The sequence below is a fragment of the Rhinoderma darwinii genome, chromosome 4, assembly GCF_050947455.1.
Source record: "Rhinoderma darwinii isolate aRhiDar2 chromosome 4, aRhiDar2.hap1, whole genome shotgun sequence".
Lineage (NCBI taxonomy): Eukaryota > Metazoa > Chordata > Amphibia > Anura > Rhinodermatidae > Rhinoderma > Rhinoderma darwinii.
The window spans coordinates 87,336,140-87,350,238 of record NC_134690.1 but is presented as its reverse complement, the minus strand read 5'-3'; the positions used below and the strand labels follow the sequence as shown (position 1 = coordinate 87,350,238).

The 14,099-nt window shown below is 43.3% G+C and overlaps 1 protein-coding gene across 1 annotated transcript in view; it reads left to right on the top strand.

Moving 5' to 3' along the window:
* The first annotated feature begins 256 nt into the window (after positions 1–256).
* Positions 257–14,099, top strand: part of INPP5D (inositol polyphosphate-5-phosphatase D) — a 120,719-nt gene continuing 106,876 nt past the window's right edge. Inside the window, exons 1-2 of the mRNA XM_075861312.1 lie at positions 257–483; positions 1,981–2,044. Of these exons, the coding sequence (XP_075717427.1) occupies positions 350–483; positions 1,981–2,044 (198 nt within the window). The 5' untranslated portion in view covers positions 257–349. The remainder of the gene's footprint in view (positions 484–1,980; positions 2,045–14,099) is intronic.

Genomic DNA, 14,099 nt, shown 5'->3' with positions numbered 1-14,099 from the left:
CCTGAATTTAAGGATTAAGAGGTGTGTCCCAATATTTTTGTCTCTTTAGTGTAACTGCAATTTGATATAATTGTTACTAGTAAGCTGCCTAGTGCTATAGTACAAATTTGTCATGCGTTTCTACCACCCCCTCCCTTCGCAGCTGTGGTTACAATAAGGAAGTCCCCATGTTACTGTTTCCTTTGCATCTCTGAATTTAAAACAGGAAACAATGTAACACACAGAAGAAGAGAACTTAGGGAGCACATTTGGGCTCCTGAACAAGTGCAGTATTTGTGAGCGGAGACTGCAGGGTCCCGACTCTGCAGTGAGGGAGGCCTCGGGAAATACTGCATTGACACTTCCTGAGATGTCTTTCTGCTGGTACCATGGGAACATCACTCGCTCCAAAGCTGAAGACCTGCTGTCACAGGCTGGCAAGGATGGCACTTTCCTTGTACGAGATAGTGAATCTGTGTGCGGGGCATATGCTCTTTGTGTGCTGTAAGTGACATGCTACTTATTGTTAGTATTATTATTGCCCTTTACTTATAAAGTGCCAACATATTACTCAGCACTGAGTACAATATACCAGTTATGTTTGAGACATTTATCGGGGTGCAGAAAAGAGTGTAAGCTTTTCAGCTGGCAAAACACATTTACGGATTTTTAATACGATGCACAGAGCTGCTTGTTTAAATACTGTTATACTTAAAAAAAAAAATAATAATTCTTTCTTTGTTTTCTTTTTTGTTCAACATTCAGTTTAGTCATTTCTTAGTTATGTATTAGGGGAAAGCTGAGTGATTCCATTCTGTGCACATCACTGCAGATTATGATCATGAGCTATATCAATAATGGGAAATAATTAATAATAATAAAATTGGGTGACATCCAGAATAGCCACCATTACACATCTTGGGCTTCGTTCACATGTTCGCTAGGGCTCCTTTCCGACGTTCTGTCTGAGCTTTCCGTCGGAACGGAGCCCTGACACACACAAACGAAAACCGTAGGTTTACGTTTCCATCACCATTGATTTCAGTGGTGACGGATCCGGTGCCAATGGTGTTCATTTGTCTCCGTTGTGCAAGAGTTCGGTCATTTTGACGGAATCAATAGTGTAGGTATTGTTGATTCCGTCAAAACAACGAATACAGGGTCAGTAAGGCCTTACAATTGAAAGTAACACCCAACAGGGAAGAAGATGATGACTACTCTAAGTCAATGAACGCCGTCATGTTCTAGGCATACAAAGAGGCTTGAAGAAGTTGCATTGCCAAACATTGTCTGATATCATCTCCATCATTTATGGTCAACTCACAGACCTTGCCACAGACTAAGGATTGCCTTTGTAGACTGGTAGACTTTGTAGACTGGCACCATAGCAGACTTCCAATGAAAACTTTTATATAAAAATGCAAGCAGGGACACACTAAATACAAGATGTCTCTTGCCTACTAACGCATATGGACATTGTAGAGGGGGGTCCTTTACTCGAGACCCCTCTCCCTCTCTATGAGCCAGAAATGCTAAATAAAAATAATTCCAGCTCTGGTGGACTCTGCCCAGCTATACATTACATGTTCGCCCAATCATTTAAAAAGGAAAGAAAACTACAACTACTTAATCACAAACTGATTTTAATGAAATATGACCCTCCCCACATTTCTTTTTGAAACATCTTCTCAAATACAATAAGTTATGCATAGCGCTGAAGAAGTCTGGATTGTGCAAAACTACTCCACAAATTACAAACTCTTCATAAAATATGTACATCAACACTGTAGCTCACATTTCTATAGATTTTATACACCACAGTGCACAAAAATAGAAAGCTCTAAAACAAGCATTGTATATCAGTGAAAGGCAGCAGTATACACATATAGAAGAATGCCTCCCGAGAGGGTCAAACTACACCTCCTTTGTCTTCTAAGGAGCTAGTGTTGAAGAGAAGTATATACCATGGATATTGTATAACGGTACAACATGTATTTTCAGATACCAGCAATGTGTCTACACATACAGGATTTTACCAAACACTGACAATCAGCTTTCGGTGCAGGTAAGTGCTACTTATATATATAATTATTTACTAAGCATCTTGTTATAAATAAAATGTCAATACAATTCTATTCTCAATCATTCACGGCTTAAAGGAACACTCCAGGGAAAAAGTGATATGTTATGCTTAGTTCAGTGACCTAGGTGGTGGAGCATGACATAGGATTTCTCTCATTCATACTATTTGAATCCCTTGTGTCATGAATGGCCCCCTCAGGCCCCAGCATTAGGTTTTACACAGTGTACCCGTAGCTGCCCATGCGTATTAGGGCCTGTTCACATCACGTCTTTTCCTTCCGTCCATGGTATACATTGGGAGGAGCCCCTACTTAAACCTCTGACGGAAGGCACCAATGTATCCAATGTATAGGCACACAGTGGGATATGTCGTCTGAACTCCCCGGGTATATCGTTACTTCAACCGCTGAGCCCGGGGAAGCCCCAGACGTCACTGTCCATATATGTCACAGTCTTTCAACTGTAGAGTAGCCGGCCAGCGCATCTAACCAGGCACACCGGGACTGGAGAAGCCCCTGACATTAGAGGTTTATGTCGGCACTCCTCCATGCATGAATAGTGATGTCAGGGGCTATGTACACCTTAGAAAGTTGCACCAAACACACTGATACACATTTTTATTTAAAAAAAAAAATCTCCAAATTACTTTTTATCAAAAATTATGTTTACTTTTTGAGATACAGCTGCTTTGTATCCTGTATACAGAGCAGCTATATCTTGTGCTGAGACCTAAATCCATCAGGTCCGTGGCACTGATATGTTCAGTGTCAGCAGGTCAGGACCCACCTGTTATCGATCATATCTAAATGATAAACTTAGATGTGATCGGTAACAGATCGATCCTGCGTGTCAGAGACCCACTGGCCCAGTGCCGCTGACCTGACGGATACGGGATACGGATACAGGTTTCAGCGCTAGATACAGCTGCTCTGTATACAGGATACAATGCAGCTGTATCTCAAAAAGTAAAAATAATTTTTAATAAAAAGTAATTAGAAGGTTGCCCCAAACACACTGATACACTGTTTTATTAAAAAAAAAAAAAGTTTTCAAAGTTGTACATAGCCCTTGACATCACTATTCATGCATGGAGGAGTTCTGACGTAAACCTCTAATGTCAGGGGTTTCTCCAGTCCCGGAGTCGTCCGCCAGAGTGCTACAGATGCGCTGGCCGGGTACTCCATATTTGAAAGCCCCTGACATCACAGTCCATACATGTCCCGAAATCCCAGGGCCATGCACTACCTAATGCTCTTCTCTGAATCCTGGCCCTGGGAAAGCTCCCTGTAGTATACGTTTAATGTATACCTGCGACGGATGCCCTACAGTGGCATCCGTCACACAAAGGCTCCCATGTAATACATTTTGTTTATATAGAGCGCGGTATACGTTTGTTTTTTTTGCGGGAGCCCTCAGGATGGACTAGCGTAGTATACTACGTTATTGCATCCTCCAAAAAAAGGTATACTGACGTATACCAGCCTGACGGAGGCCAAAAGGACACTGTTTTGGGCTCCATTGGGTTAATGGAACCCTATCTACACGTTTAGCTTGTATGTAGGGAGCTTTCTTAACATACACGCTAAACGAAGGGCTAAAACGTGATGTGAACAAGCCCTTAGACAGTTTTGGACGGTTCATCTGATAATTGTATGATAATATTAAATGAACTGACCTATGTCTGCTGAACAGGTGATAAGTCATGTTGGTCTTCGGAAATGTTTTTTGTGTGGCATTGATTCACATCCGATCCTGTGTTACTTTGTGCACTTTTTTTTTTAACAAGGCCACTTTAAATCTAATGTATTTAGGCTCTTTACTCATATGATCAACCAGTACCCTTCTATTAGAGTAAACACATCATATCAAAGTCCATGTTTACTAGAATATTTCAATGCCAACTTCATGAAATGCTTCAGTTCATACCAATAAGCCCTTTTCTGTAGAATCTATGCTGATATTAGGAATAACCCATGGGTGAGGCTTATTGAAAAGTAGCTGGTGAATGGGGAAGGTTTTGGATAAAGTTATTTTTTTTATCCTAAATTGCATTTGAATGTTGGCTGCATGTACATTGGTTATATAAGTAAAGGTCCTTTTATACTGGGCGTTTATCGGGCAGAAAAGCATTCATAGAATGCTCGTTGCCTATAATTGCACTGTGCAAACGTTCGATCATCTGCTGATCGTATCTTTTAAAAAAAGTAAAAGATGATCGTTGTCGGCAGCACATCTCCCTGTGTAAACAGGGAGACGCGCTGCCGACACTGTAATAACATATGGGGACGAGCGATCGGAGTAACGACCGCTCGTCCCCATACATAGCTCCGTGTGACAGGAGCAAACGAGCGCCGATCAACGATATCTCGTTGATCGGTGCTTGTTGCACCGGCCAAATATCGGCAGGTATAAAAGGCCCTTAACTTTGATATTTTTGTTGTACTGATAGCTGCATATCACCCAACCCTCCCTGTTTCTGAGGATTATACTCAGATAACATTCAAGAAGAACTAAGGTTTAGAGCAGGGGTCTCAAGCACGCGGCCCGCAGGACCACATGCGGCCCCTGGGGCAGTCATCTGCGGCCCGCGGGACACAGAGCTGCTTGTACAGCGTCTGCTCCAGGACTCTGTGGAATTCCCTGACATCGCTGGCCACATATGGACAGCGATGTCTGGGGCTTCCCCAGAGCCGGAGTCCCATGCAGAGCGCTAGTATCGGCTCTGCTCCAGGACTCTGTGGAATTCCCTGACATCGCTGTCCATATATGGACAGTGTTGTCAGGGTCTTCCCAAGAGCGGAGTCCCGAGCAGAGCACTAGTACAGGCTCTGCTCCGGGACTCTGGGGAATCCCCTAACATCGCTGTCCTCATATTGACAGCGATGTCTGGGGCTTCCCCAGAGCCTGAGTCCCGTGCAGAGCGCTAGTATCGGCTCTGCTCCGGAACTCTGTGGAATTCCCTGACATCGCTGTCCATACATCGACAGTGATGTCAGGGGCTTCGCCAGAGCAGGAGTCCCAGTGATGTCAGGAGCACAGCTGGAGTCCTAAGAAGAGCCTACTCTGCCCAGAACTCTAGCTCTGGGGTTGCCCCTGATATCACATTCCCATCCAGGAGAATCCCCTGACATCACAGTGTATGGACAGTGACGTCAGGGGCTCCAACAGCAGAGGAATCCCCAGCCAAAGCGTCTGCAACGCTCTGGCTGGGGATTCCACTCCTAGAGGGAGCGCCAATGGAGTTATCTACTTGGGGTGTGTGTGGCATTATCTGCGGAGGGCATTGTGGCAGCATCTGCGGAGGGCACTGTGGGAGCATCTACAGAGGGCACTGTGGCAGCATCTGTGGAGGGCACTGTGGCAGCATCTACGGAGGGCACTGTGGCAGCATCTACGGAGGGCACTGTGGCAGCATCTACAGAGGGCACTGTGGCAGCATCTACAGAGGGCACTGTGGCAGCATCTACAAGTGGGTGTGTGGCAGTATCTGCAGAGGGCACTGTGGCATTATCTACAGAGGGCACTGTGGCATTATCTACAGAGGGCACTGTGGCATTATCCACAGAGGGCACTGTGGCACTATCTAAAAAGGGGCTGCCCAATCTTGACATGTGTGTCTGCCAAAGGTTGCCAACGGAGCCGCCGGACTGCATTTAGCAACACTTAAACTGGAAAACTGGATTGTTGAAATAAGCACGTGGAGAATTTTCTCACATTTTAAACCTAGCGGTATTATTATAGTAATGTAGTATTAGTATTATAGTAATATAGTGTTATAGTAGTTCAAATAACTAAATGATTAACAATAATTTTGTATTGTATCAAATAAAAAATAATGCGGCCTGTCAACTTCCCACTTTTTCTATATGTGGCCCACTTACCCGGTCGAGTTTGAGACCCCTGGTTTAGAGTATGTTCCCACAGGTCGAAAAAGATGTGTAAAAGTATACAGCGCATCCGACACAGAACCCGCAGGGAGTTCCGGACGAAAAACCACACCAAATTGTGGTGCATATTTTTTTGCGGAATTTCCACTGCAGAAAACAGAGTTTGGAAAAAAGGCCAGTACTTACCCCCGTGGGCGTTGCCATAGCGTCCCTTTGTTCTCCGATTCAGAGGCATAATTAGACATGCTGCGGATTTAAAAAAACGCACCAAGATAGCAATATACATGTTGGTATCTCACTGAAGATTTGAAAGATAATCTGGGACAACTGAAATATGTAGATAGAAGAGTATAAATAAAGGCACAACATTTTAAGATAAGGATTTAAATGAGAAGACACATATTGAGACACAAATGTATTAGACAGATAAATCCCACAACTGTTAAACTGTTTACACTGTAAATATGGTCAGTACATTGTTATTTATATAAACCTGTATGTTTTATGTTATATGGATGCATATACTCAAACTGATATTCTTTTACGTAACTTCGTGATATGTCCAAATGCACATCAGATAAATGTTTATTAAGTAATATATATATAGAAAATGACACTGATTTATATGTAATGTATACATCCATTACTTGCTGTGTGATAATAAGGTGTTCAATAAAAAAAAAATTTGAAAAAAAAAAAACGCACCACAGGTCAATTTCTGAATGTTTTAGCAGCAGGTTTTTTCCGCAGTGTGTGGATGAGATTCGTTGAAATGCTGCTGATTTTTCGCAGAAAATTCTGTTGCGGAAATTCTGCAGCATTTACGCTACGTGGGAAACCAGCCTTACAGTTTGGAACATTGGATCAGTGGTGAGTGGGTCTGGAGGGACATGTATACAATGGCTGGGTGCTAGGGGATGCCAAAAAGCCACTTTGCCTTGACCAGGGTAAGTTGTAAAAGGCTGGGGCAGTGAACTGAATATTTGTCCCAGGTGAAGGTATGCCTAGGTGGTTTATATGGTTAAATGTCACAAAGTCATTTGTACAGTATCTGATATCAGCTATGCCATGTAACGCGTAGTTTATTGATTACAAACGACACCTTAATTCACGTGAAAGTCAAAATCAAAGATCTGTGCCTACTGGCAAATATTATAATACCCTTGTCAATGTGCCCTGTAATATTCAATTCCATTTTCTTAGCAAAAAAAAAACAATGCATTCTCTTATCGTTGCCCATGGAAACAATTTACAATACAGTGGTCCCTCAAGCTACAATGGCCTCAGGTTACAATATTTTCAACATACAATGGTCTTTCCTGGGTCATTGTAACTTGAAGCCACATTCAACATACAAGGCCACAAAATGTCTAGATCTCGAGCGCACGTGATTGGTTGGAAGTTCCAGCCAATCAGCGTGGGCATTTTACTGGTAAACCACCTGCTGTAATGATGTGCATGCCCTGATTGGCTGTCTAGTAGCGCCTCCCGACAGTCCAGTACTGCATGTCCTGTGCTGCTCTTTACCTGTGCCAGGATGAGTTGCTCCTTTGGACACCAGGTGAGGGTGGCTCCATGTTATATTTCTGGTACACTGTGTACTGTACAGGCTCCTGAAGAAGCTCCTTTCCTCATCGTAGAAAGTGATTTACAGCCTCCAGCAGATACAGAAGTTCTGGCTTTTACATGTGAGAACTTGCTTTATCTGTATTAGTTATCTGCTCAATAATTTTTTGTGTCTTTTTTGTGGTTGACATTTTGGTGTCTTTTGAACCAATTCCTATTTTTCCATAGAGTTATGATCTCAAGTTATAATATTTTCAACTTACAATCATCTCCCAGGAACCAATTAATATTGTAACTTGAGGGAACACTGTATTCCAATACATGCTTTATTTGTATTTTTGTGCTTATTTGTCTTGAATCCACCTTTTTTTATTGTTTCGGGTGGACATTTTGGGGGCTTCAGAACGAATTACCAGTTTCCATAGGGCTATGGTTTCAAAATAAAATGGTCGTCCTGGAAATATTGTATGTTGAGGGACCACTATATATTCACAAATGTCTAGGAATAACTGCAGAATATATGAGATTAAAATTGTAAACATAAGTGCAACTGTGTAAACTAGCCCAAAGGATGTTAAAATGGAAATGATTAGGCAGAGAGGTCTTCTTCTGTACCCCATTTGTAGTTCTCATACCAGTGTCTATTTTCTACCATACTCCTCTTGTGCTGCTTGTCGTTCCGTGGAGTCCAGTTGTTCTGTAAATATAGCTGTTTACCATACAGAAATCTTATCAACCAGGATCTTGTTTTATCTTTGTAAAAACAAAGTTAAAATCAGCATTAGGTTCTGACTCATCCTTGTTGATTGTCAGTAAATATATGTAGAGGCCTCTGTATTATGCAAGCATTACACATTTACTAAAATGCCTTTCCTCTGATTTTGTGACTATGTTTTCAAGGAATTAATATTTCCTATGAAATAACAATTCTGGAGCATCTTTTTTTAAATTCTGCATTGTGTCGCTCCTCTATTATTCCTCCTAGAAATGTATTAATAAATTGACAACTGAGCATCACCATTCCCCTTGTCAATAGGCTGTTTCCCTATACATTCTGACACTATAAGCATTGATTGGATAACGGCACGTTCCATTGACAAGGGGAATGGTATCGCCCAGTTGTCAATGTATTTATACATTTCCTGGAGGAAATACAGAGGAACGGCAGAACATGGAGTTTTAAGAAAAGATTCTGGAATTAATGCTGTATGGGAATGCAAGTGATTACTAAAACAGAGATACAGTGAAGGAAATAAGTATTTGATCCCTTGCTGATTTTGTAAGTTTGCCCACTGTCAAAGACATGAACAGTCTAGAATTTTTAGGCTAGGTTCATTTTACCAGTGAGAGATAGATTATATTTTAAAAAAAAAAAACACAGAAAATCACATTGTCAAAATTATATATATTTATTTGCATTGTGCACAGAGAAATAATTATTTGATCCCTTTGGCAAACAAGACTTAATACTTGGTGGCAAAACCCTTGTTGGCAAGCACAGCAGTCAGATGTTTTTTGTAGTTGATGATGAGGTTTGCACACATGTTAGATGGAATTTTGGCCCACTCCTCTTTGCAGATCATCTGTAAATCATTAAGATTTCGAGGCTGTCACTTGGCAACTCGGATCTTCAGCTCCCTCCATAAGTTTTCGATGGGATTAAGGTCTGGAGACTGGCTGGGCCACTCCATGACCTTAATGTGCTTCTTTTTGAGCCACTCCTTTGTTGCCTTGGCTGTATGTTTTGGGTCATTGTCGTGCTGGAAGACCCAGCCACGAGCCATTTTTAATGTCCTGGTGGAGGGAAGGAGGTTGTCACTCAGGATTTGACAGTACATGGCTCCATCCATTCTCCCATTGATGCGGTGAAGTAGTCCTGTGCCCTAAGCAGAGAAACACCCCCAAAACATAATGTTTCCACCTCCATGCTTGACAGTGGGGACGGTGTTCTTCGGGTCATAGGCAGCATTTCTCTTCCTCCAAACACGACGAGTTGAGTTAATACCAAAGAGCTCAATTTTAGTCTCATCTGACCACAGCTCCTTCTCCCAATCACTCTCAGAATCATCCAGATGTTCATTTGCAAACTTCAAACGGGCCTGTACATGTGCCTTCTTGAGCAGGGGGACCTTGCGGGCACTGCAGGATTTTAATCCATTACGGCGTAATGTGTTACCAATGGTTTTCTTGGTGACTGTGGTCCCAGCTGCCTTGAGATCATTAACAAGTTCCCCCCGTGTAGTTTTTGGCTGAGCTCTCACCTTCCTCAGGATCAAGGATACCCCACGAGGTGAGATTTTGCATGGAGCCCCAGATCGATGTCGATTGACAGTCATTTTATATGTCTTCCATTTTCTTACTATTGCACCAACAGTTGTCTCCTTCTCACCCAGCGTCTTACTTATGGTTTTGTAGCCCATTCCAGCCTTGTGCAGGTCTATGATCTTGTCCCTGACATCCTTAGAAAGCTCTTTGGTTTTGCCCATGTTGTAGAGGTTAGAGTCAGACTGATTAATTGAGTCTGTGGACAGGAGTCTTTTATACAGGTGACCATTTAAGACAGCTGTCTTTAATGCAGGTACCAAGTTGATTTGGAGCGTGTAACTGGTCTGGAGGAGGCTGAACTCTTAATGGTTGGTAGGGGATCAAATACTTATTTCTCTGTGCACAATGCAGATAAATATATATAATTTTGACTATGTAATTTTTTTTATTTTTTTTTATATAATCTATCTCTCACTGGTAAAATTAACCTAGCCTAAAAATTCTAGACTGTTCATGTCTTTGACAGTGGTCAAACTTACAAAATCAGCAAGGGATCAAATACTTATTTCCTTCACTGTATATTAGGAGAGCTAGCAGTGCCTTTAAGGCCCCTTGAAGTCTGATAACCTGTAATACTCAGGTCTAGCAAATATCTTATAATCGGCAGTCAAGGGACCCGACTGCACTGGGCCCCCTGACCGCTTCCTTACTTAACCCCTTCCCAACTAATGATGTGCCGGCACTTCATGGAGTGGGGAGGGGATGATGTTTTGAGCAGAGTCCGCTCCATACACTGCAGGTCTTTTACAGCAGACACGCTGCTCTAACGGCCAGGAACAGCGATCGCGCTGTTCCTGGCCTTTTAACTAGTACAATTCCACGGTCAATATCGACCGCGGCATTTATAGGGGTTTTCCCATGAAGGGCATTTATGACATATCCACAGGTAAATATGTTGTCTGGACACATAGCAGTGCCTACAAGTGAAGGAGCACTACAAGGATTTTGAGGCCTTATTTTTACTTGGATGATTGTTAGCCACAAGCATAGGCCTAAAAAAAATTGTGCAGATCATACACATTTCTTAGAGTATTAGGTATTCATCTAGGGGTATAATGAGGGGTTTTATTTTTTTTTTAGATGGTCCAATTTTAAAAATGGGTAAAAGACCAGAATGATAAAGGTGGGGGTTTAAAAAGGATAACATTTTTAATCCAGGGAGGTGTGGTAGATGCGGAAGCACTCCTTCATTCAGAGCCCAGGTTTAGATGGGCAAGTGTCGCACTGATATGTCGTATCCTTACAGATACCCCTTTTTGTGCATTAGGGGTTATTCACTATTTTCACTATGACTGGGCTGACAACACGATACAGGCTCTGATCTCCCTAACTACTCAACACCAACTAAGAGATCAGAGCCCGTATCCGGTATTTTTCACCTGCCCTGCAAGAAAACGCACTGTGATTGGTAGGTCTGAACAGACCCACCAATCACAGCAATCGCCGGTAATGGACCAATAGCAGCGGTCCATTGCCGGTCACGTGGGACATGGGGAAGGGGGAGGGGACAATAATAACTGTTCCCGGGCTCAACTACTAGTCCCGGGAAAGTTTTTTTTATAACTTTTAGGGAGGAAACAATGTGATCGGTGGGTCTGTACAGATCCACCAGTCACATCGACCGCTGGCATTGGACCGCTTTTACGGGTCCGTTGCCGGTGGCTGAGATGTATAAGCTGTTGGGGGGTATTTTTTACCTGCCCCGGCTAAATATGCACAGTGATTGGTGGGTTTGAACAGACCCACCAATCACAGCATTCGCCGGCAATGGACCGCCGCTATTGATCCATTGCCGGTCACATGGGGCAGGGAGGGGGGACCTTTGTAACAGTTCCTGGACTTAACTAAAAGTCCCGGGAACGGTTTTTAAGACTTTCACAGTAAAAACAATGTGATCGGTGGATCTGTACAGATCCACTGAACACATAGATCACCGGCATCGGACTGCTAATCGGGGTCCATTGGCGGTGACTCAGGAGTGTTAGCTGTCAGGGACAGTTTCTCTCCCTGTTTACACAGTTACCAGCTGTGTACACCGGGAACAACTCAGTAACTATACGTCCTCGTGTGGGAAGTAACCTCCTGCGACGACGTATTGTTACTAAGTCCTGCAGATAGGGGTTAAAACTCCAGAATCGTTATTGTTTTAAAGTGATAAAAAAATCTGATGTACCAAAAAATGGTGCCAATAAAAACTATGCAAAATATAAGCCCTCACACCGCTCAATCGATGAAAAAATATATAAAAGTTATGGCTCTCAGAATGCGGTGAAATGGAACAAAAATATTTTTTAACCAATAGTTTTTGTAGTAATAGTTTTTCTATTTTCTGTTGTCTAAAACCTGGGTGCGTCTTATAGTCCGGAAAATACGGAAGTTTATTATTTCCTTTCATAATTTTAAGTGTGTAAAATTAATACAATTTCATATTAGCGATAAGGAGAACGGGGAACCGAAAGTCAGCCATGAGGAGCTCCTGGGTTCTGTATCTGGTTGTGTGTCCGGCAGCTCCATTGAAATTAATGGAGAGCCGCTCACGCATGCGCACAAGTGCGACCGGCGCTCCATTCATTTCTATGGGGAGGCCGGACACACAAGCCAGACACAGAACCCAAAAGTCCCAAGCTTCTCATGGGGGACTTTCGGTTCCCCGTTACCCTTATCGCTGGGAATACCAGCGGTCGGACCCCCAGCGATCACACATGTATCCTCTATCCTGTGGATAGGGGATGCATGTGTTTTGTGGAACAACCCATTTAACTACTCCAATTCTGGCTCTGAGCATGCCGGACAATTATTGTTTTCATTTGTAATCCATAGTGGCACTATTGTGCAATGTTGGATTAGTAAAACATTCCCTATTGTCAATAGCCAGTGAGGTCAGTTTAAAATGGCCATAAAACGAACGCATTTTAGGGTCCATACTAATGCCACAACGCCTGGACCCCCAGTTTTCTTATATAGTGATCTATGTTCCATTTAGTAGAACGGCATATGGTATGGGTGATGCACCTGTAATACAGATTCTAAAATGGGGCCGTAAGGGGGAGTTCACACTGAGTTTTTGCCGCGGAATCCGTGTCGGAAAACGCTCCAAAAAACTGACGAAAATGACTTCCTTTGATTTCAATGGGAGGCGGAGGCGTTTTTTTCCCGCAAGCAGAAAAACCGTCTTGCGGGAAAAAGAAGGGACATGCCCTATCTTCGAGCGTTTACGCCTCTGATCTCCCATTGACATTAATGGGTGGCAGAGAAAGCGTATTTCGGTTTTTTTGCCCGCGGTGCTCGATGGCCGCGGGTGAAAAACGCTGTGAAAGCCGGCATGCAGGCAGAGCAAAATCTGCCTCAAAATTCCAAACTGAATTTTGAGGCAGATTTTCCTCCTGCAAAAAACTCTATGTGAACCCAGCCTTACGCGGCCTAAGGCTATGTTCACACGGAGTATTTTGGGGGAGGAATATCTGGCTCAAAATTCTGTTTGGAACTTTGAGGCAGATATTCCTCTCCCTGCACGCCGATTTTCGCGGCGATTATCGCGCCGTTTTTCGCCCACGGCCATTGAGCGCCGCGGGCATAAAACAGCGAGAAATACGCTTTCTCCTGCCTCCCATTGAAGTCAATGGGAGGTCAGAGGCGGAAGCGCCCGAAGATAGGGCATGTCGCTTCTTTTTCCCGCGAGGCAGTTTTACTGCTCGCGGGAAAAAGACGCCGACGCCTCCCATTGAAATCAATGGGAGGCGTTCTCGGGCCGTTTTTGCCGAGTTTTGCGACGCGGTTTCCGCGTCAAAAAACTCGGCAAAATACCCCGTGTGAACATAGCCTAAGGCCCCATGCAAACGACCGTAAAATCGCCTATAATTACGGGCCCATTTATTTCTATGGGAGGGTGTCCGTGCCATAGAAACCGGCCGAAAAAAATAGGACATGTCCTATCTTATTTTACGGACTGTGATCCTATACTTTACAATGGGAGCACGGCCCGTAAAAACGGCCGGCTGCCTGCGGCTGTCCGCAGCCGGCCATGCCCGTAATTACGGGTCATAATTACGGGCATGGTCGTGTGCATGAAGCCTTAGGCATTTTTATTGCAATTAGCAAAATATCTGAAATTAAACTGCACTCCAACCAAAAATGAACCTTATGGTAGTAACTGTGTGCAGTATTTCTGTTGTAAACTCAGCTGCTCCATACTTCTGCTTTCCGTTTCTGGGACAGGAAGATGTATGACAATTACCATAGTAAGCTATATTATCTCTCATG